Raw genomic sequence first — 25000 nt, 5'->3', positions numbered from 1 at the left:
AGAGAAACGCGCAGAATGCAAGAAATTTCACTTCTGCTGACGTCGGTGCGATGGACAAGATTTGTCCACATTGTAGAGCGCTTCTTTTCCAAGGTGAAACAGCTCATTTTTGCTGCACGAATGGAAAGGTGTCCTTGGGAAATCTGGGACCTTTACCCCATCAATTACACAATCTGTTTGCCGGCGATGGACCCACAGCGAACGAATTCCGCAAGGAACATCAGACAATACAACTGTCTATTTCAAATGACATCATTTGGAGGAAGCCAAGTTTCTCCTCGGCACGGTGCATGGAGCCCATCGGTCATAATTCAGGGTCAAATACATCATCGTATCGGTTCCTTCTTGCCAAATGCGGATGAACATCCGAAATTCCTCCAAATTTATTTCTTAGATCCACATGACAGCGTACAGTTGAGGATGCGGATACTCACCAATGCTGGTATTCACCATGATGTAGTTGGAGCATTAGAGACCGTGCTGAGACAAGTGAATCCTTACGTTCACTCGTTCCGCATGGCACGCGAGGAAATAGGCAATTTGCCAGAGGCGTTCGTTCTTATTGATCCCAACAGGAGACCAGCTGGTGAACATGAGAGGAGGTTCAATGGTCAAATCGCTGATGAAGTGGGTGTCGTTGTGAAGAATACTGTCGATCCTCAAGCTACAGCGCGTCACATTGTATTGAAAGCAAGAGGAGGAGCGCTGCAAAGTATTTCTGAGTTGCACCGTTCTTACGACGCACTCCAGTATGTTCTCTTCTTCCCATTCGGAGATGACGGATGGCAGCCTGAAATGAACATGACCAATGGCAGGAGATTGACTGCCATGAAATACTACTCCTACCGAATAATGAACCATGAGGATGAGTTCAACTACCTCCTCAGAGGGGGGCGTCTGTTCCAGCAGTATCTTGTTGATATGGCAGCCAAAATGGAAGGCACAAGATTGGCGTTTATAAGACTGAACCAGGCATCGCTGAGGTCTGCTACATACAGTGGCTTCACTGATGCTCTCAATGACAATGACGATTTGTCCAACATCGGACGCCGCGTACTACTGTCATCGACATTTGTAGGGGGGCCGAGGTATATGCCATGATGTACGTAAGAAAATATGGTAACGCGACCTACTTCATCACTATGACGTGGAATCCAAAGTGGCCTGAAATCTCCAATAACCTGTTTCCTCACCAAAGTGAGAATGACAGACCGGATCTCATTGCGAGAGTGTTCGAGTTGAAGAAAACGGTGTTCATTAAATACCTTACTGGATCAGAAGGCTTCTTCGGGAACTGTATCGCTCACGTTGTGTGTGTGGAGTACCAAAAGCGAGGTCTCCCTCACATAAACTGTTTGCTGTGGCTCGATGAAGCTTCAAAGCCGAGACCACAAGACTATGATCGATTTGTACAAGCTGAAATACCAGATCCCGATGAAGATCCAGAGGGACACAGACTGGTGTTGAAGCACATGATCCATGGTCCATATTGTTCCACAGCAACTGGATGCTGGAAGAATGGAGCATGCAGACACAGATACCCGCGGTCATATGCTCCGTACACACGGTGCGGAGACGATTCGTACCCCATATATAGAAGAAGATCCCCAGAAATGGGAGGATTTGAAGGGCACCAAGAAGGGAGGCAACGACGACCTGTTACAAATCAGTGGGTTGTTCCCCATAATCTCTATCTCCTGAAAACGGTTGATTGCCACATCAACGTTGAAATATGCTGCTCTATAAAGTCGATCAAGTATGTTATTAAGTATGCCATGAAAGGTAGCGATCAAGCTACGTATGCACTGCGCACAAACGACGAGATAACGGAGTACTTGACGGGTAGATACATTGGACCTTCAGAGGCTGTTGCCTCCATTCTTGGATTCTCAGTCCATGACAGGAAGCCGGCCGTTATCCGTTTAGGAGTACATCTGCCAAATGAACAACAGGTATTTTTTGCTGGGAACGTTCGTGAGCAAAGAAATAATCCCAATATGGCCAAAACCACGTTGACAGAGTTTATGGATCTTTGCAGACGTGACCATTTCGCTAAGACACTGTTGTACGTGGATGTTCCGAGATTCTATACATGGACCAAGAAGAGATGGCAACGAAGAAAACAGGGCAGACCGGTGGAGGGCAACCCTGGAATGTTTGAGGATGACATATTGGGATGAGTTTACACCGTTTCACCGCGTACTGGTGACCTGTACTATTTCCGACTACTCCTGCACCACGTGAGAGGGCCGACTTCGTTTGAAGTCCTGAGAACGTGTGATAATGTCATTCTACCCACATTCAAAGACGCTTGCAGAGAAATGGGTTTGCTGCAAGGAGACGCTGTCTGGCGCGAGACTCTGGAGGATGCTGAGGACACGCCTTCCCAGACCCATGAGGGATTTGTTCGTTGTGCTCCTCACACAAAGTGAAGTCGACAATCCATTGGATCTATGGGAACGTTTCAAGGACGCTATGGCTGAAGATTATCTTCTAGCTCATCGACGATCTGCAAATGATCCCAATATTGCCATCAACGAGCGCCATCATGACTTGGCTCTATCGTATTTGAAGCAGAAAATGCAATTGTTGAACAGAACTGTTGCACATTTTCACTTGCCGACTCCAACGACTGTTCTTCGTCATGAAGGGATTGCCAACATTCACCTACTGAGAGAACTCCAATACGACACGGAGGAACAACAGCGAATCGTAGACGAAAGGCAGCTTCTGCTCAATGATGAGCAGAGAGTTGTCTATGACTTTGCGTGCGGTTGCATCCGCACGAATCAGTCATCAATGATTTTCATTGACGCGCCTGGAGGCACAGGGAAGACGTTTCTTATTAACCTGATTCTCTCTAAAGTGAGAGCGAGTGGAGAAGTTGCCCTTGCTGTGGCCTCATCTGGCATAGCTGCTACCCTCATGCCTGGTGGAAGAACAGCACACTCAAGGTTCCAAATCCCTCTGACACCGAGGGAAGATGGCGTATGCAACATCGATAAAAATTCCACTATCGCAGACCTCTTTCGAAGTACAAAACTCATCGTGTGGGATGAGTGTCCTATGATCAGGAGAGAGAGTTTCGAGGCTGTGGATCGCACGTTGCGTGATGTATGTGACAAAGACGAGCCTTTTGGAGGGATCTTGACGATATGCTGTGGTGATTTCCATCAACTTCTGCCCGTGGTGAAAAGTGGGTGTGATGCTGACGTTGAGAATGCGTGCATAAAGAAGTCCTACTTATGGCAGAGCTTTGGTATGTTTCACTTGAGAACTAATATGCGACTGACCGACGGAAGTGGGCAGTTTTCAAGATTTTTGCTCGACATCGGCGAGGATAGAATCGAGAAAAATGCGGATGATGAGATAGATTTGCCAGAGGATATACTGCTGACAGCGAGTGGGCTCGATGAGTGCATCGATACCATATATCCATCATTCGCCAATCCGATGGAGGTTTTTTCAGCAAGGTCTATATTAGTGCCCCTCAACGATATGATGCGAAACATCAATTCAAGATGCATCACAAGGTTCCCTGGTGCTAGCAAGGAGTATGCTGTGTTCAACAGTGTGACTGAGGGTACTGATGCGACGCACTTCCCAACGGATTCCTATATTCCGTTGAAGTCTCGGGATTGCCGCCGCACAACCTCGAGCTCAAAAAAGGATCCCCTATCATTTTGATGTGGAACTTGGACCCTCCGAAACTTTGCAACGGGACGCACATGATTGTTGAGGACATGCTTCGAAATATTATAGTTGCGAGGATCATAAGTTCAACGTTTGAAGGCGTAACTGTAATGCTCCCTCGGATCCGACTAAATCTGTCGGAAGCTGAGGATATCCCTTTGCAGCGCTGCCAGTTCCCCATACAATCCTGCTTTGCAATGACGATCCATAAGGCGCAAGGGCAAACTATGGAGAATGTGCTGGTCTACCTGGAGAAACCGGTCTTCCAGCATGGTCAGCTATATGTGGCGTTCAGTCGAGGGAAGAGGAAAGAGAACGTGCGAGTTTATGTAAATGAAGGATCGTCGACAAAGAACATCGTCATCAGAAGTGTCCTCTGACAACAAAATCGTGGTAGTCCACGGGTCACGTGTTTTTTCTAACAAAAAAAAAACAAAAAAAAAAAAAACGTGATGGGCTGAAATCATGTGTCACAGGTAAGTGATTTAGAACGCTGGAGAGGTGAGCCTTATGGCTTGCTGGCCCAAATAATCTCCCTGATGATGTCCAGCGTTCGCTTTAGTTCTATTCTCATATCTATTCAAACTGACATTGACCCAACGGGTCATGGGTCGTCTAGTATATATATATATATATATATATATATATATATATATATATATATATATATATATATATATAGTCACGTGAAAAAGTAGGTACACCCCGTGTGAAGTTTTGACTTTTTCAACATATTTCAACATACAGCTATTTGATCTTCATTTCAACAATGAATGAATGAATGAATGATCGTTTTAAGGCCATTTTCCCCGCTAGAGCAGGGGTTAGCCTTGCGAGCCCCATGACAATCATGGTTCCCTGTTTGAGGCAATGTTTTTATGGCCGGATGCCCTTCCTGACGCCAACCCTTGGTCGACTCTTACGATGCGCAGGGATACGCATCACGCAGGGATTCATTTCAACAATATTGATCGATAAAGGTGATATAATACAACAAATATCATGAAACATTTACATTTTGTAGTCCATTGTATAATTTAAATAAACATAAATGCAAATTTTGCATGTGGAAAAAGTAAATACACCCTTGGCTCTAATAGGTGGTATTGCCCCCTTTGGCAGAAACAACCTCAAGTAGGCATTTCTTATAACTGTCTACCAGTCTGACATCGACTGGGAAAAAATTTTGCCCACTCCTCCATGCAGAATTCTTTCAGCTGTGCGATGTTTGAGGGGTTTCTTGCATGCACACACAACCAAAAAAAAAATATATATATATATATATATGCACACACAGCTCGTTTCAAATCCCCCCCCCCCCCCCCCCCCCAACATCTCGATGGGATTTAGATCCAGACTTTGACTTGGCCATTCCAGAACCCTCCATTTCTTTCTTTTCAGCCATTCCTTGGTGGATTTACTGGTATGTTTAGGGACATTGCCATGCTGCAAGGTACACCTTCGGTTGAGCTTCAACTTTCCGACAGATGGCCTCACATTATCCTCAAGCACCCTCTGGTACAATGAAGAATTCATAGTTGATTCTATGATAGTGAGCTGCCCAGGCCCTGATGCAGCAAAGCTGCCCCAAACCATAATATTTCCACTACCATGCTTTACAGTTGGTATCAGGTTCTTGTGGTCAAATGCTGTCTTTGCTTTTCGCCAAACATGTCTTCTGGTACTGTGGCCAAATAGCTCCACCTTTGACTCATCTGTCCAGAGCACATTGTTCCAGAAGTGCTGGTCTTTGCCTAGGTGTTCATTGGCAAACTTTAGTCTTGCCCTGATGTTCTTTCTGGACAGCAAAGGTTTTCTCCTGGCACACCTCCCATGTAGATCAAATTTGTGCAGCCTCTTTCTCATGGTAGACTCGTGCACTTTGACATCAACAGTGGCAAGAGCTACCTGAAGGTGCCGTGATGACATTCTGGGGTTCTTCGAGACTTCTTTCAGCATCTTGCGGTCTGCTCCCGGGCTGAACTTGCTGGCTCGGCCTGGCCTGAACAATTTGGCAGTTGTTTGGAATCTTCTCCACTTGTAGATGATCTTCCGGACAGTCGAATGATTGATTTCAAATTGTTTGGAGATCTTTTTAAATCCCTTCCCAAACTCGTAGGCATCTATAACCTTCTTTCTGAAGGCCTCAGAGAGCTCTTTTGGTCTCGGCATGGTGACCCCGCACATTTCAACAACAAAGAGCAAACCAAACGAAATGTCTGAGGTTTAAATAAGACAGGTTCCTCCAAGATCCTCTCTAACGATGTTCTAATCATTTGCACCTGAGCTGGTGCACCTGATTCTAATTTTAGGTATTTGAAGTAGTGATAAATGTAGGGGTGTACTTACTTTTTCCACGTGCGAAATTTGCATTTATGTTTATTTAAATTATACCATCGACTACAAAATGTAAATGTTTTATGATATTTGTTATATTATATCACCTTTATCTAACAATATTGTTGAAATGAAGATCAAATAGCTGTATGTTGAAAAAGTCAAAACTTTACATGGGGTATACTTACTTTTTCACGTGACTGTATATATATACACATACAGTCATGCGTCGCTTAACGTCCTAGATACGTTCTTGGAAACGTGCTTTTAACCGAATTGGACGTTGTCCGAACATCACATTGTTTTACCGTGAAACGGCCGTACAGGAGCCGTACATACATTTATTATGTATGGAAATGTGAAATTTAGTTACCCCATCCCTTATGGCCCTGTATGCTCTCTCTCTATATATACATATCCCCATCACTTCCTTCACTATGCTCCTCATTTCAAACTCTACCCCAACAGCCAGAGCTTGCGGAAAACTCTTTGTCATGGTCGGCTCTGCTTGTTGCTTCAACATCTCGAACAAACTTTTTGCATTGGCCATGATGGTTAGCGTGCTGAGTGGGACTCGCTTTTGAGTCTGGTCTTCAATCCAGGTCATCAGCATCTTTTCCATATTCAATATCAGCCCCTCTCGAAACTTGGTCAATCGTGTTGCCTTCATTGAAGCCGATCCTTTTACCGCATGAAGAATCTTCTTTGTTTTTCATTATCGTCGTGATCGTAGAGTGCGACATGCCGAAATCACGTGCGATAGCATTCACAGATTTGCCACCCTCACGCTGTCTTATTGTCCCCCGTCGCACCGTGGAGCGAAAGGGGGACTATGGTTTTTCCCCTCCGTCCGTCTGTGCGTGCGTGCGTGCATCCGTGCATGCGTAAGCGAAGGACCGAATTCTAATTTGGTGTGTGGGTGCAACCCACATCAAAATCCAAGATGGCCACCACCATATATATATATATGTCTGAACCTTGTGAGCGAAATATCTTGAAAAATAAACGAACTACTAACTTCTAATCTGGTGTGTGGGTGTATCTACACATAAGGAAGAACGCTATTGAAAATTGGGTCGCCACGTCAAAATCCAAGATGGCCACCACCATATATATGTCTGAACCTTCTGAGCGAAATATCTTGAAAAATAAACGAACTACGAACTTCTAATCTGGTGTGTGGGTGTATCTACGCATAAGGGAGAACGCTGTTGAAAATTGGGTCGCCACGTCAAAATCTAAGATGGCCGCCTTGCGTCTTCCACTTTGTCAACTCGCATCACTTCAACAACAGGGGACCTAGGCGTAACACTTGTTATTTTCTGCTTCTCCTCCAAATCGATGCTCTTGCATTGTTTCTTGCTGCTGCTACAACTAGGGCTGGTTGCACTGCGTTTGGGACCCATGATTAACTCACGATACGCGGGGGTAATCGAGACTGGATGCTGATGATGGCATTTCATCCAGCAACAAAACAAACCAGCAACATAGGCATTTCTTATATCTATCAAAACATATTATGGATATACAGTATAGTTACTGGACTGTATCATCATACGCCTGGCAGCACAATCTATTTTGTTTAAGAACACGTGATGCATGCATGAGCACGCCAGCTCTAAGGCCACTTACGTCCGCTACGTCCCGTTGTCTGAAAGGTTTTTTTAAAATCCCCATTATTTTCTTATTATTTTTATGGGCCACGGACGTATATGCGATCGGACGAACGTAAAGCGACGCATGACCATATATATATATATATATATATATATATATAGGTGCAGACTGGAAGTTTGGGACGATAACACCTGACCACCACATAATTTAAAACACCTCACCACCATGAAATTAAAAAGACCTCACCCCCACCTAATTTAAAACATCTCACCACCACATAATTCAAAACACCTCACCACCACATAATTCAAAACACATCACCACCACATAAACACAGACTACAACAACAAAACTGCCTCCACTCCCAGAATCAACAGCCCCTCCTCCACTCACCCACACCCCAAAAAAAAACAACAAAGAAAACAAAAAAACAACCGACCATCACCCTTACAACATGCACTACTCAAACAAAAACACATTCATGCAAAATCACACCCACTCCTGCAACACACACATCCATCCACTCCTGCAACACCCACCCCCGCTCCTGCAACACCCACCCCCGCTCCTGCAACACCCACCCCCGCTCCTGCAACACCCAGCCCCGCTCCTGCAACACCCACCCCCGCTCCTGCAACACCCACCCCCGCTCCTGCAACACCCACCCCCGCTCCTGCAACACCCACCCCCGCTCCTGCAACACCCACCCCCGCTCCTGCAACACCCACCCCCGCTCCTGCAACACCCACCCCCACTCCTGCAACACCCACACCCACTCCTGCAACACCCACACCCACTCCTGCAACACCCACACCCACTCCCGCAACACCCACACCCACTCCCGCAACACCCACACCCACTCCCGCAACACCCACACCCACTCCCGCAACACCCACCCCCGCAACACGCACACCCACTCCCGCAACACGCACGCACGACACACACACACACACACACACACACACACACACACACACACACACACACACACACACACACACACACACACACACACCTCTATTTCCCTTCCGTGCTCAGCCACTACCCCTTGAGACTGAAATTAAATCCCCCCCCCCCCCCCCCCCACAACCTCAACCTACACCGTTCGACGTGCCTTCATAAACTTCCTCCATATCCAAAGTGAGCCTTTGAAGGCAACCTGGGGCACTCTGTCACACATCCTCCTTCTTTCTCTTCGGCACATTCCAATCCGAGCAAGAAATGCAGGAAAGGGCCAATATACCCTCGACACCCCACCTCAAATGGCTGACAAGAAACTCACCAACCCTTCTCCCAGCACTCTGCCTCCAGCTCACTTTTCTTTCCCCTCTTCCTCTCGTGCACCTCCTCCATGTTCTCTTCCTAAGGTACAGACAATTCCCCTAAGATGACCAGTCTTGTTGCACCTGACCAGATGAGAATGTCAGGCCACAAACCTTATCACACAGATCTCCTCTGGGAATACCAATTGTGGCTTTTGGTCTGCCACCACCTGCCAATCACAAGCATCTGACATCCCTCTTGCTTTCCACATCCTCCTCTTTCGACTTGGCCCTCTTTGACACTCTACTGCTGCATCAGCGGACTGTTGGACAACTGTCAGGTCATCCATGAATAATGCATATATACATATATATATACACATATATATATACATACATATATATACATATATATAGTTGCGGTTTTGAGAACCCACACTTGTAAATAATAACATCATTAAAGGTTAAAGGTAGCACCCCATAGATAGGCCACAAGCAACACGTAGGTCACCATAGGACGTCAGTTATTTCATAGTCTGTGTTTAGATAAGGCCATTTTCCAAAAGTTGCATCTGCGTTGCGTCAATCAAATAAGAGTAGGCCCTTCCGTTCATTTTGGCAGCCTCCCTTCCAAGCGACGCCATTAAGCGCGCTCCAGTCTGTGCCCCATGGCCCTTCCCAATTTGTTACGCGCCTTTGTCAGCAGCGTTCGCAACCTCGCTGGGCTTCCGCTCAAACCAGCCCAGAAACCCACGAGGTAAGGCCCAAAAAGGGGGCGGAGCGCCAGGATGAAGGTGCGACCACGTCAACCAGCCATCAAGGCGGGGCCAGTAAGCCATAACCAGCCAACCAGGGCTGGAGTTGGATCGCCTGACAGGCGTGGTTTTGGGGCTTCGAGAGCGTTCGCTGGCTTGGGTTATAAAAGCGCGAACGCAAAGCCCTTTGAGAGGACTGCAAGGAATCAGGTTTGGTAAAAGGACTTATGCAGCGGCGCTCGTTGAACAGGACTGTGCACAGAAGACTTATCGTGGTTGGAAGGACTTGTTAGGAGGTTGGCTTGTGATAAGAACTTACGGAGCAGCGCTCATTACCGAAGACTGAAGCCAAGCATTGGTATTACAAAGGACGCGCTGTGGCAACCCGCTGTACTAAGGGCGAGCGCGTGGCACGCATTGCCAAGAACCGCAGCGTGCAGGACATTGGGGAGGGGGCGCTTGGGGCGAGTAAGACCGGCAGCGCGTGTCAAAGCGCCGGTGCGCATATTACGTACGCCGATAGCCCAAGTTTACCTTTCCCCGTCATTATAATTGTCCGCTCGCGTTACACTACGTGGAGAGCTGCCTGCCGGGTTTCGTCTGCTGGACCGAAGCCGGACTGGAGCCTGGACACCATCGCCGGACCTGCCACCCTACCATCTGCATCCCCGTGTGAGTCTGGAGTCTGAGACCGAATCTGAGAGCGATCGGGCCCGTGTCCAGGGAATAGAGTAAGACTGTTTAAGACTGCCCTGTGTACTTTTCCTTCCTCTTTCTTTCTTGTACATAATTTCGTTTCTTCTTCTTCTTTGTACATTTGTAATAAATTGCCCTGTTCTTCCTGGTTTCTCCTTAATCCGATCGTCCTAGTCTTTTCTCCATTGGGCAAACGTGGCACGATTAGGAACCGCTTGGAATCGGGTCTCGTCACTTGTTAACAGCTCGGATCGCGGATTGCTATCCGCTCGGCAATCTTCCATCAATATCCGTGATTCGAGCGGGAGTTATTCCCTCGTTTCCGGTTAGCGTTAGTACTTAGGTAGTAGCGAATACCTAGGCCTAAAAAACCCTACCTAACGCTGCCCGGGAAGGACGTTATAACCCCCAGGATCGCGTCGGCCAGATAAAGGACAAGCGGATTAACCCCCCCCCCCCCCTCTTGATAAGGGGAGAGCTGACGTCGGAGATCCATAACAATTGGTGTCTGGGGGTGGGATTTGGGACCTGAACCAAAATTTTTTATCTTGTGAACAAATTTGGTCAAAATTACGAGCGGCCGAAATTTTATTTAACATCTAAACTAAATTGTGCCATGGATAGCCAAGGCGATCGGATGCCGGTGGGGGTAGATGAAGAGGAGTTAGAATTAACCCAGGACCCCCCGAGAAGAAGTGGGACAATTGGGAGGAATGGAAGAGGGAATTGGAGAGGATGCAGCAGTAGGGGTTGCAGGCGAGCAAGATGGCGGCGCCTCGCACATGGCGGCGAGGGCCGCGCCCGCTGCGCAAATGGGGGTGGGGCGACATGCAAGCCTTCATGGCGCAGCTCATGAATGAAATGAATAAAATAAATGGCAAATTAGACACCCAAAAGGACGAGGCGAAAGGCCTGGGAAACCAAATTGGGGAATTGCGAAATGATATGGGAAACCAAATTGGGGGATTGAAAATTGAATGGGGGAGCAATTGGGAAGTCAAATTGGGGGGTTAGAAAGCAAATTGGGGTGATTAGAAAACAAATTAGGAGGCCAATTGGAGGACGTGGGTAGCCAAATGAAGGAAATGAAGGACGGGTTAACGGGGTTGGAAAATAGGATGGCCACCTAAGAGAACCAAATGGAGGGAATGAAGGACGGGTTAACGGGGTGAGAAGACAAGATGGGGGGCCAATTGAGAGAAATGGGGGATAAATCCGCACGGGAAATAAAAAATAGGGGATCAGATAGAGGTCAAAAACGGGCTGGAAAGCAAATTGGACACCCAGAAGAACGAATTGGAACAAATGAGAGTGGCATCTAAGAGGGAAATGGGAGAGATGGGGGAGGATATAAGGCGCGGGGTGAGCGAAGAGGTCAGAGGGGTACGCGACGAGGTAAAGCAGTGTGAGGAGCGCGTGGAGAAAGAGGTGAGAAAGAGTACGGCTAGGTTACAGGGGGTTATAGAGGAGTTGACGCGGGAGGTAGAGAAGCTGACAGTGGGACAAATGGAGTTAGGGGAGCAAGTGGGTAAGAACACGGCCGTGATAGGGGGGCTGAAATCGGCACAGAAAGAAATAAAAAAGGAGCTTATAGCAACGAAGAACGTGTCAGATGGTACACGAGGGGCTGAAAAAGAGGTTGGATGAGGTGGTAGAGACGTTGGGGGCGAAATAACGAGAGATCAGAAACCATATAGAGCCGACCAAGGTGGCCTGAGAAGAAGAACTTGTGGGGGCGCACCGGGAAATAGAGGGGGTGAAACAAAAGTTGGAGGAGGTGAAAGAAGGGGTGAGTGAAATTAAAAAGGGACGAAGGGAGACCAAGAATGAAATCAAGGAGGAGGTGAGGGAATTGATAAAAGGTCTGTGCTCACATCGTGATGACGTACTTGCTAACCAAATAAAGAGTTTGCAGGTGGCGGGGGAGGAGCGAAGAGGAAGAAGCGCCGAGGTGAGTGGCGATATGATCGGAAATGAATATGGTGTGAGGGGAGGTTCAGCGAGCTTGGGGGTTGGTATTGGCTCCGGGCGTTCGTGAGAGGCCAATGGTAAGGTGTGCGACTGGTCCGGAGTGTGTGGAGAGAGTGCGCGCGCAGGGATGTCCGACCATGGGGAGTGTGAGGTGTTGGTGAGCCGGGGTGTGCGAGTATGGAGTGGGTAGCGGGTTGCGACGAGGCGACCCAAGCATCGACACCGACAGGGGTAGTCTTTAGAGGGACGGGGGACGCACGCGAGCCCCCCGGGAATAGTGTACTGTGGGGGGGCCCGAACGGTTCGTCCCCGAGCTAACTCCGCAAGGAGCGAAGCACGGGGTCCGGCCTTCGGGCAGCCATAAGGTTCCACTCGCGCCGTATGACGGCAAGAGTGATTTGAGGGCGTACCTGGCGCAATTCGACCATGTGTGTAGGGGGAATGGTTGGAATTTGGACGAAGGTGGAGTACACCTCGTGGGGGCACTGCGCGGCACGGCGGCGGAGGTGCTGACAGCCTTACCACCGGGTGCTATAACCCTACCAGCCCTCCGTGCGGCCTTAATTAATAGATTCGACATTGAACAGCAGAGCGAGCTTGTTAAAGCCCAGCTCGCGATGCGAAAGAGAAAGCCCCAGGAGACCATGATGTTCATTTCAACAATATTGATAGATAAAAGTGATATAATATAACAAATATGATGTAACATTTACATTTTGTAGTCCATTGTATAATTTAAAGAAACATAAATGCAAATTTCGAATGTGGAAAAAGTAAGTACACCCCGACATTTATCACAACTTCAAATACCTAAAATTAGAATCAGGTGCACCAGCTCAGGTGCAAATGATTAGAACATCGTTAGAGGATCTTGGAGGAACCTGTCTTATTTAAACCTCAGACATTTAGTTTGGTTTGCTCTTTGTTGTTGAAGTGTGTGGCGTCACCATGCCTAGATCAAAAGAGCTCTCTGAGGCCTTCAGAAAGAAGGTTATAGATGCCTACAAGTCTGGAAAGGGATGTAAAAAGATCTCCAAACAATTTGAAATCAATCATTCGACTGTCCGGAAGATCATCTACAAGTGGAGAAGATTCCAAACAACTGCCAACTTGTTCAGGCCAGGCCGCCCCAGCAAGTTCAGCCCGAGAGCAGACCGCAAGATGCTGAAAGAAATCTCTAAGAACCCCCAGAACGTCATCACGGGACCTACAGGTAGCTCTTGCCACTGTTGATGTCAAAGTGCACGAGTCTACCATTAGAAAGAGGCTGCACAAATTTGATCTACATGGGAGGTGTGCCAGGAGGAAACCTTTGCTGTACAGAAAGAACATCAGGGCAAGACTAAAGTTTGCAATGAACACCGAGGCAAATACCAGCACTTCTGGAACAATGTGCTCTGGACAGATGAGTCAAAGATAGAGCTATTTGGCCACAGTACCAGAAGACATGTTTGGCGAAAACCAAAGACAGCATTTGACCACAAGAACCTGATACCAACTGTAAAGCATGGTGGTGGAAATATTATGGTTTGGGGCAGCTTTGCTGCATCAGGGCCTGGGCAGCTCACCATCATAGAATCCACTATGAATTCTTCATTGTACCCGAGGGTGCTTGAGGATAATGTGAGGCCATCTGTCCGAAAGCTGAAGCTCAACCGAAGGTGGACCTTGCAACATGACAATGACCCGAAACATACCAGTAAATCCACCAAGGAATGGCTGAAAAGAAAGAAATGGAGGGTTATGGAATGGCCAAGTCAAAGCCCGGATCTAAATCTCATTGAGATGTTGTGGGGGGGATTTGAAACGAGCTGTGCATGCAAGAAACCCCTCAAACATCGCACAGCTGAAATAATTCTGCATGGAGGAGTGGGCAAAAATTTCTCCCAGTCGATGTCAGAGACTGGTAGACAGTTATAAGAAACGCCTACTTGAGGTTGTTTCTGCCAAATGGGGCAATACCACCTATCAGAGCCAAGGGTGTACTTACTTTTTCCACATGCGAAATTTGCATTTATGTTTATTTAGATTATACAATGGACTACAAAATGTAAATGTTTCATGATATTTGTTATATTATATCACCTTTATCTATCAATATTGTTGAAATGAAGATCAAATAGCTGTATGTTGAAATATGTTGAAAAAGTCAAAACTTTACATGGGGTGTACTTACTTTTTCACGTGACTGTACATGGAGAAGAGGAAGAAGTTGTTTCTTGGGTTTGTTGATCTGGAGAAGGCATTCGATAGGGTTCCATGTGAAGTAGTGACATGGGCATTGAGGAAGTTAGGAGTGGAGGAATGGTTGATCAGAGTAGTGATGGCAATGTACAAAAGAGCGCGCACGGCTGTAAGGACGAAGGACGGGAACAGTGGTGAGTTTGAGGTGAAGGTGGGAGTGCATCAGGGGTCGGTATTAAGTCCACTACTATTTGTAGCTGTGATGGTGGTGCTGGCTCGGAACGTCAAGGAGGGTTTACCGTGGGAGTTGATGTATGCAGATGATCTGGTGTTGATTGCAGAAAGTTATGGATGGACTGAAGGAGATGAACAAGTGGAAGGAATGTATGGAGACAAAAGGTCTGAAGGTGAATATCGGAAAAACGAAGGTGATGGCAAGTGGTAAAGCATGTGGTGCGGTGGAAAGAACTGGGAAGTGGCCGTGTGCTGTGTGCAGGAAGGGTGTCGGAGTGAATTCCATTCAATGTGCAATGTGCGCTGAGTGGGTTCGTCAAATATGTAGTGGTTTGAGAGGGTCATTAACCAGTGTGGCAGCTACATTCAAGTGTAAGGTGTGCACAGAGGGAGCTGCAGAAGGAGGAAATGTTGAGTTGGATTTTGGAGACGGCGTGAAGCTGGAAGGTGTGAAAACATTTTGTTGCCTAGGAGACATGCTGAATGGAGAAGGTGGATCAGACTCGGCAACAGTTGCTCGAGCGAGATGTGCATGGAAGAAGTTTCGGGAACTGAGTGGCGTGCTGACGAGGAGGGGAGTGTCGTTGAAGCTGAAGGGAAAGGTGTATGCTGCAAGTGTGAGAAGTGTTATGATTTCTGGGAACAAGACATGGGTAATGATCGTAGAGCAGCAACGAAGGCTGCAAAGGGTGGAAAGGGTGGAAATGCGAATGGTTCGGTGGATGTGTGGAGTATCGTTGAGAGAGAGGAAGACAAATGATGAATTGCGAAAGATGATGGGAATAGAGCCTGTGATGGATGCTGTGAAGAGAAACAGGTTGAGCTGGTTTGGTCATGTGTTGAGGAAGGATGAAAGTGACTGGTTGCGAAGCGTGATGGAAATGCATGTAGAAGGAAGTAGAGGACAGGGAAGACCGAGAAAGACTTGGCTAAAGATGGTCGAAGAAGAAACACGGGCAAGAGGGTTAACAAGGGGAGATGCAGAAAATAGGGTAAAATGGAGAAGATTGTCATGGGGACCGCAAGGCTAACCCCCACTCTTGCAGGGAAAATGGCCTTAAAATGCCTGTTGTTGTTGTATATATACATACATACATACATACATACATACATACATACATACATACATATATATATATATATATATATATATATATATATATATATATATATTGTTGCGGATATGAGGACTGTATTTTTTTTGTATGGTGTGTTTTATTATTATTATTGTTTATTCTGCGCCTCCTGCCTCCGGAGTTGTGTAGGGGGTAAAAAGGGCGTCTCGGTAATTAGTCCATAAAGCATCCACGTCAGCCAATCATAGAATACCCCTGTTCGATAGCTTATATCTTATTATGTGTCTTAGGGTAAGGCTGTGTCTCCCATTAACTTAAATACTCCATTGTACCAAGTGAAATAAGAATAGGTCCCCTTTCATTTCATTTCATTTCGATGGCCAACTGCATTTTGGGTGGTTTTCTCTTCAACCACCATTGGCCACGAGGCAGGGTTGGGGAAGAAAGGCGTGTCTCCACCTCGTCATAGAGGGGAGGAGTGAGCCAGCCCCACTCGACCAACCATGAACAAGGGGTTTGGCTAGAGAGGGCGGAGGAAGAACATTTGGGGGAGGTTCGCAAAGGTTGAGGGGCGGGGCCTATATAACCCGCCGGCGGGGCGTTCCCGAAGCAGTTGAGTCCAGGAGATAAGTCCAACAGTTGAGTCCAGGAGATAAGTCCAACAGTTGAGTCAGGGAGAAGTCCAGCAGTTGAGTCCAGGAGATGAGCTTTGACAGAGTTGAGACAAGGAGGGAGGAGACAAGAGCTGGGGCGTCAGAGCTGAGCTGTGTGCTTGAGCCACCGAAACTGCATCTACAGCAGCTGGAGCCACCGAAACTGCATCTACAGCAGCTTGAGCCACCGAAACTGCATCTACAGCAGCTCGAGCCACCGAAACTGCAGCCACAGCAGCGTGAGGCCTGGACGGCAGTTTGGAGCAGGGCCGCGAAGGAACGGCGGCTGCCCAACGAGCCGATCGTGCTGCAGGACCAGTTGGACCTCCCTATCCCGCCAGCCATCCACCTGCCATCCCTATCATCATTCCCTGTGTAAGTGTGTTCGTAGTCTGTCTTTTGTCTTGTCCCTGGGTAGTATGTAAGCCTGTTAGATAAGCTAGTATTTTCCCTGTGTCTCTAAAAAGCTTCTGTATATTATTTTCTTATCTTTCCTTCTCCTTGGTTATTTTGAGCCTGTAAATAGTAATAAATAGTAATCATATTTCCAAACCTTTCTTTGCCTTCGTCTTCCTTTTCTTCACATCCGTGTCGTCTTAGTCTTTTCCCGATTGAATAGTGGTGGCGCGATACGGCCAAAGTTTGGGGTGAATCGGGTTTTAGTCAGGGAAGCACTGTTCGGTCGCGGAGCCTCCGCTCGGCAAATATAACATCTTTAACCGCGTCCGTAACAATATATATATATATATATAAATGCAGACTTGGCATTTAATATGGAATCCTTTTTTTGTGGGGGTGAACTTACTTTTCAAGATGTCTAAGAACCAAAAGTTCATTGGAATTATGTTGACATTATTCTAGGTTTTGTTAATGTGACCTTTAAAAGAAACAAAAACCACATTTGACATTTCGAAACAAATAAATTGATCCTTGAAAGTGATGTAAACTGATATCGAACTCAATTCATGGACAGTACTGTGTTAAACTTCTGTATGTTTTCCAGAAGTATCTCCTTATTTTGCACATTAGCCAAATTTTTTTTTAACAAAAACAAAAGTTAAATTACGACTGGGATTACAGACAGTAAAATTACAGTTCAGTACTTCGTGTAACCCCCACGAGCATTCAGGAGAGCACGTACACGTTGAGGCATGCTGTTCACGAGATTTGCCAAGGTTTGGACAGGAATCGCTTGCCATGCAGTGACAATAGCCTGCTGCAATTCACGCACAGAGGTCGGCTGCTGGTCCAAGTGGTCGATTTGACGCGTTCATTCTGCCCACAAGTTCTCTATCGGATTCATATCCGGGGACATGGCAGGCCACTCCATATGCTCTACACCACGGTCAGCAAGAAAGTGTTGGATCATGCGAGCACGATGAGGCCGTGCATTGTCATCTTGGAAGACAAAGTTTCCTCGAAAGGCTGCACGAGCAAATGGAAGCAATGTTTCTTCCAGAATGGCCCTGTACTTGAACTGGTTCAAGTTTCCATTCAGAACGAATGGTTCGGTGGATTTTTTTCAGTCGGTTTTGAGTCAGTTTTTCCCCCTGCATGAAAAGCAGCCCAAACGGTCACCCCACCACCTCCAGCTTGGACTCTTGGCACTATACAATCTTTGTTGAAGGCTTCATGCACTTGTCTGCGTACTCGGACGCGGCCATCTTGACGATAGACCAGAAATCTAGATTCGTCACTGAAGGTCACGTGATTACAGTGTCCTGGCTGCCATTGACGGTGCTCTCTGGCCCATTGCAATCGGCGCTGGCTGTGTTGTCTGGTCAGGCGTGGCTTTCTCAGGGGACGCCTGGCACGATAGCCTGCTTGAACCAGTCGTTGGTTGACTCGCCTTCTGGATACAGGCACATTTGTCAGTTGCTGCCACTCAGCCCTAAGCCGATTAGCTGACTTGGTACGGCCATTGCGGACTAACCGGTGCAGCTGGCGATCATCCCTCCTTGTGGTTCTGCGGGGACGTCCTGGCCTCAGTGTTGGAGTAGGGACACCCCTCTGAGCATTTCGTTTCAGGATCTTTGACACCTGACCTGGAGTGATGCCATACTGCCGAGCAATAGCATGCTCTTTCATGCTGTAATTTCGTAAAGCCACCACTCCATGACAAACAGCATTGTCGAGTTGACGGACCATCTCCAGAGGAAGCGGCAATAACTTTTGGAGACGTGCAGCAGTTGTTTTCCACTAATACAGAACGCAACAACCCTTGTATACCCGACTGTGAAGCCAATCGTCAAATGCACCTGTCCGTACATTTTGCCACGCCACCTGTGATATAATCCTGTTGTTGACTTCTTGCTGCGACAGACAATCAGTGACATGGTTCTTTCAACAAATAAATCACCAAAGTGTAAAAGAAACTCACCAGATTGATATACTGAGTTAAGAAAGTAAACCCAAGTAAAAAAATATATTCCATATTAAATGCCAAGTCTGTCTGTGTGTATGTATGTATGTATGTATGTATGTATGTATGTATGTATGTATGTATGTGTATATATATATATATATGCACTCAACCCTCGGCTATCGCGAACTCGGCTATCGCGTTTCTCTGCTATCGCGGTTACCTAAAAACTGCACAACACACGACTATCGCGGCCCAAATACGCGCTATCGCGCACCGGAAATGGTGGAAAGGGTGCTACGTCTTCACCGAGCGTGGGGAAAGAGAAATCAAGGGCTATAAAGAAGAGGAAGAACTTAACTTACGCTCAGAAATTCGAAATTGTGCAGTTGATAGACAATGGTGAAACAAAGCAAAGTGTTGGAAAGAAATTTGGGATAAATGAGTCAACAGTGCGAGGTATTTACCAAAACCGTGATTATCGTAGAAACGTCGATAAGATTTACCATTCAACAGTGAAGCAAGGTGCTCCTTTATTAATACGGCACTGGCAGGTTACGAGGAGCAGTACCATGCCCACGTCAACGCCCTCCGCCAACGCCAGATCACCGAATTCTTTTGGCCAGATTCGGCGTCAGAACAAGTCTAATCGGGGGACATTAGGGTAACCGCGGGGGGCGTGGGGGGGGGGGCACAAACTGCCGTTGGAGACCTCAATCTATGATGTAAATGCTTGATAATAAGAGTTTGCCGTCAACAACCAACACACCAACCCAGTTCCAATTTAAAAACATGCTGCAAAGTCACACACACACACACACACACACACACACACACACCACACACACACACTATAGCCAACGTGCAAGTTTGGCACCAAAGGCTTGGCCTGCGGGTGGGTGTGAGGGGGGGGGGGGGGGTGGCACAATAACTCATTTGGGTGGGCATGGCGCGCGAATGCCACCCCACCCCCCCATGACGCCGACCCTGCTTACGGCGTCGCAACGAGGCACAGCCCTCTGTCTTTGACGAGCCCTCTGATGTTGAGCGCTTCTCTGGTGCTACAGCTGACACAATCCTGGACGAGTTAGAGGCACATAGGGGTGGTCAGGTCAATAAGACTCCACCCAAGCCTTGGACCCCACCCAACCACCTAAGCTCATCTTCCCCAAAAAGGTAAATAAAATGGTAAAAAAGTACTTTTTTTACCATTTTATTTTTATTTACATATTGTGATTCTGGTTTTAATGTTTCGTCATATGTTAATGTTTCTTTATATGGTAGAAACACTTGGTTAAAAAAGTGGCAAAAATAGGTTAAATATGTGGTCAACTTGGGGGGTCCTTGCACCAATTAGAATTATTATCATACGTTCTTCAGTTCGGCTATCGCGATTTCGGCTAACGCACCGGCACCAATTAGGTGCGATAGCCGAGGGTTGAGTGTGTATATGTATGTATATGTATATGTATATGTATATGTATGTATATATATATATATATATATATATATATATATATATATATATATATATATATATATATATATATATATATATATATATATATATATATATATATATATATATATATAATCATTAGATTAAATAAGACGCGGACGTAGCTTCAGGACGCCGATCTTTAATTGGCGACAAGCTTTCGACCAACAAAGGTCTTCTTCTGAGTCGGCCCCAAGTTCAACGGAAGTGAAGCGCACCTTCCAGTTACCGTTTGCGTTACAGTTCCGGTGCACGTGCATATACAAATATAGAGATATACATACATAAACACACAAGCATATATTCATATACCATTTATATTCATATAATATATTTATATATTTATATAAATGACATATAAAGGTAGAATGAATGAATGAATGAATGAATGAAAGAATGAACGAAAGAATGAATTTTTTTTGCTTTTACCAAGAGGTCCCTGAGTAAAGCACCCACAGCCCCACAACAAACAAACTAGGATCCCTGGCTTCTATAAATGCACAGCAAACAAATGCATTATTCACAAGCATTTACTAGAAGGAAACAAATTCTGTTGTTCTACCACTGGACAAAAATTCCCCATCACCTCCTATATGAACTGCAAATCTACATGGGTCATATACCTAATCACTTGCCAAAAGTGCACCAAACAATATGTTGGAAAAACTGAGAATACACTCGACACACGATTTAATAACACCCGGTCAGAAATCAATAACTTCCACACCAGTCAGGGCAAGTCTCTACCTTACACGATACACTTTAATCAACCGGATCACTCTATAAATGACATTCAAATCTCTGCCTTGAATCAATCACAAATCGATCACACACCACGATTCTGAAACGTGAGTCCTTTTGGATACACAAACTTCGGACAAAAATCCCTCATGGCATAAATTTTGATGACTAAAGCATGTTCCTACATCAACCCAATCAAATTGTTAACAGTAACCCATTCATTCATTCTTTCATTCATTCATTCATTCTACCTTTATATGTCATTTATGTAAATATATAAATATATTATATGAATATAAATGGTATATGAATATATGCTTGTGTGTTTATGTATGTATATCTCTATATTTGTATATGCACGTGCACCGGAACTGTAACGCAAACGGTAACTGGAAGGTGCGCTTCACTTCCGTTGAACTTGGGGCCGACTCAGAAGAAGACCTTTGTTGGTCGAAAGCTTGTCGACAATTAAAGATCGACGTCCTGAAGCTACGTCCACGTCTTATTTAATCGAACGATTATTTATTCAATGCAAATGAGACGCCCTGCTCGTACTGTGGAGTTTCTACTATTTCTTACAGTGATATATATATATATATATATATATATATATATATATATATATATATATATATATATATATATATATATATATATATATATATATATATATATATATATATATATATATATATATATATATATATATATATATATATGTATATATATATATATATATATATATATATATATATATATATATATATATATATATATATGTATATGTATATACATATACACACACGCACACACACACATATATATATATATATATATTGTTGTGGATTTGAGAATTGCGCGGCACGCAAACCCCGGCACGAACCGACGGCTCGCTTCGGCAAAAAGTCGATCTAACCGCTATCCCGTTTCGCGTCGATGCTCCACTTGCATGCTCACACCCCGCGTTCCGCTCCTTGCTCACACATCCAGCTGTTTCCATACTCTTCGTCATTGCACCTTCTCTGACACACCCCTCAGGTACACTCATAGACTTCATCACACACCTGACCACCGCACACCTATTCCGTAAATATATATATATATATATATATATAGATATATATAGATATATACACACACACACACACACACACACACACACACACACACACACACACACACACACACACACACACACACACACACACACGCACACACACACACACACACAAAACAGTTTGTGTGCGTGTGTGTAATGTTACCGATAGACTCCTAAACGGAGAGGCTCACGTGCTTGATATTTGGCATAGACATGGCCATTGAGCCTGGCAAGAACATGGCCGACCTAAAAAAAAAAATTTCATAATATTTGTTTTACCATATTTTTACCTCAGCGTATTTCAGCGAGGAATATTATGCACGGAATCTGAGGCGGTGGCAGAGCAGCGCGCTGATTCGCTCAGAGCGATCACGTGATGTTCCTTGCCGCCATAAACTCAGTTACACGTTCGCACGTATTTCAGAGCGAAAAGCGATTGCGTTTTTTCACATTTCAGCGAGGAACATTGCCATTCACACCACATCGGTTTTTTTTTCTTTCATCTTTACGAGATCCATATTTTTTATTCATATTTACCTCAGCGCATTTCAGCGAGGAATATTATACACGGAATCTGAGCAGGTGGCAGAGCGTCGCACTGATTCGCTCAAAGCGATCACGTGATGTTCCTTGCCGCCATAAACTCACAGTTACGCGTTCGCACGTAATTCACACGTTCAAAACAAACGAGATCCGCGAAGCGAGTTGGTCGAGTCGTGCTAACCAAGATGGCGACTTCACTTTTCACGGAGTATGAGCGTTCTATATATTTTCAATTCAGTGTGCCCGACTCGCTCACGTACTTGATTTGTGGCATAGACATGGCCATTGGGCCTTCACGGTGTAATGTGTGCGAGGCTTTTGTCCGAGTGAGCTTGAGTCGAGAGGGCGAATGTACAGGTTGGGAATGTACGGGTCTCCCTTCCCCCACCCGGCAACGCCGGTACTGGAGGGCGTCACAGGATCGGTGAGTCTCCAAAAATCCGCTTCGTGCTGTTGCGAAGATGCAGGATGATGTCGCGATTGTTGTGCTGCTCTCCGACCATGAGAACTGCAACGTCATTGTTGACTGGCCCTCCCCTTCCCTCCCCCTCCCCCAACCTTTTCCCCCTCCCCTCCCCCCTACCCCTTCCCCTTCCCGAGTTTTTGACGTGGGGGTCTTGGTGCCATTGGCGGGCCGCTTCCCGCTCGAGCGGCGTTGGGCCACCTCGTACTGCCGACGTCTTTCAACAACCTCAGGGAGCAAGCTGAGTGTCGGTCGATGATTTTAAAAAGACCATTGTTTTTTTTTCATTGTCTTTCCCCCTGTCTGTTTTTGTGTCTGGGTGGAGGGTCCTTCACAGCAGGAAGATTTATAGTTTTACCTCAACATTCATTTTATTGTCTTGTCTTTATTTCATAAAATTTGTTATTGTGACATTTTCCATTGTCGTATTGTTGATTTTCATTTTCTCGTTTCTGTGTTTGTGCGTTCGAGGAATAAACCCTATGGCGGCCGCCTGAGGCAAGCACCTTGGTTTTCTTCGCCCGTGCCAAAAAAAAGTACGCCAAGTTTCAAACTGCTGCCTCGGAGTTAACTGTTCGGCTATCCGTCCAAAGCTGGTTTTCATTGGCCACAAACTTGACAATATACACATATATAAAATATGTAATATATATATATATACAGTGAAACCTTGACTTGCGAGTGCACCAACTTACGAGTTTTCCGAGATACGAGCCGTCGCTCGGGCGGTTTTTTGCTTTGAGATGCGAGCCGAGATCTGAGTTACGAGCTTACGCCACCCGCCACTAGGTGGCCCAACGAGCGTTCCGGTCACGTGGTGGTTATCTTGCCGTGCAAGCATCTCTGCCGTATATCGCTGCTGCTTTGTTTTCGCATGTTGGTTATTTTGGAAAATTTCTTAGTTTCTTAGTTTTAACCATGGGTCCTAAGAAATTGAGTGCCAAGGGCAGTACTGAGAAGAAGAAGAGGATGATGTGCTTGGATATAAATCACGCAATCGTCGAAAAACATGAGCGAGGTGTGCGTGTTGTCGACTTGGCGAGGCAGTACGATCGTAGTACTTCTACGATATGTACGATTTTGAAGCAGAAGGAGTCGATAAAGGCTTTTGAAAGGGAGGAAGAAACAAACCTCGTTGGACAGGTTTTTATTGAAACGCCCTGCAAGTGAAAGCGAGTAAAGTGTGGCGAAAAGGGCAAAAGTTATCTCCTCCACCTCCGCCGGCATCTTCGTCTGATCTTCAAGGTAAATACACTGTAGCGCGATGCTGCGCGCTAATGCTTACGCAAAGAGCAAGCGGACAACGCGGTTCATACAAGAGTCTTTATTCAAACTGCAGCACTAAGCTGCTCAAGGCTGCGCGCCCCGTCTATATCCTGAGGCCACGCCTCTCTCCCCGGCGTGGCCCACCCCCACTTGGTGTGCGGGGTGATGTCACCACGTCAGTGCTTTCGTGTCCGCCACAACACTTAATAAAACCAGTTTATTTCTTTACATTGAAGGAGTCTGGACTCCAGCAGAATACGGATAAAAGGATGGCAAGGCACAAACTCGTCCGAGAAGATGTTTATTCGTAAAACCAACTCGGGAACACTAAAAAGCCCGTTTATCGGGCTGCCTTATAAAGCAAAACCAAAAACCCAAACCGAAACCGAAAGCCACGCCTCTCAAGCGAGGCGTGCTTCAGTGGTCACGTGATCCACAGGTGTAGCTCATTATACCCGCACGCGCGGGACGCTTTGGCGGTCACGTGACCAGCCACTCTGGCGCCGGGGATCCCCGCCGGTGACGTCACCGGCTGGAGCCAGGAGATTCT

The 25000-nt window shown here is 46.1% G+C and overlaps 1 protein-coding gene across 9 annotated transcripts in view; it reads right to left on the bottom strand.

Annotated features, from left to right (window-relative positions):
* Positions 1–25000, bottom strand: part of LOC137434585 (poly(rC)-binding protein 3) — a 226208-nt gene that overhangs the window by 13503 nt on the left and 187705 nt on the right. The window contains exon 12 of one of the 9 annotated variants that reach the window (XM_068127763.2): positions 8911–9009. The exons of the other annotated variants lie outside the window; for them this stretch is intronic. Within the exon in view, the coding sequence (XP_067983864.2) occupies positions 8926–9009 (84 nt within the window). The 3' untranslated portion in view covers positions 8911–8925. Of the gene's footprint in view, positions 1–8910; positions 9010–25000 lie in introns of those variants that run through there. 9 annotated transcript variants of the gene reach the window in all.

The sequence above is a fragment of the Myxine glutinosa genome, chromosome 10, assembly GCF_964187855.1.
Source record: "Myxine glutinosa chromosome 10, kmMyxGlut1.1, whole genome shotgun sequence".
Taxonomy (NCBI): Eukaryota; Metazoa; Chordata; class Myxini; order Myxiniformes; family Myxinidae; genus Myxine; species Myxine glutinosa.
Note: the sequence above shows the minus strand (reverse complement) of the source record. Positions and strands in the feature narration are given on the sequence as shown.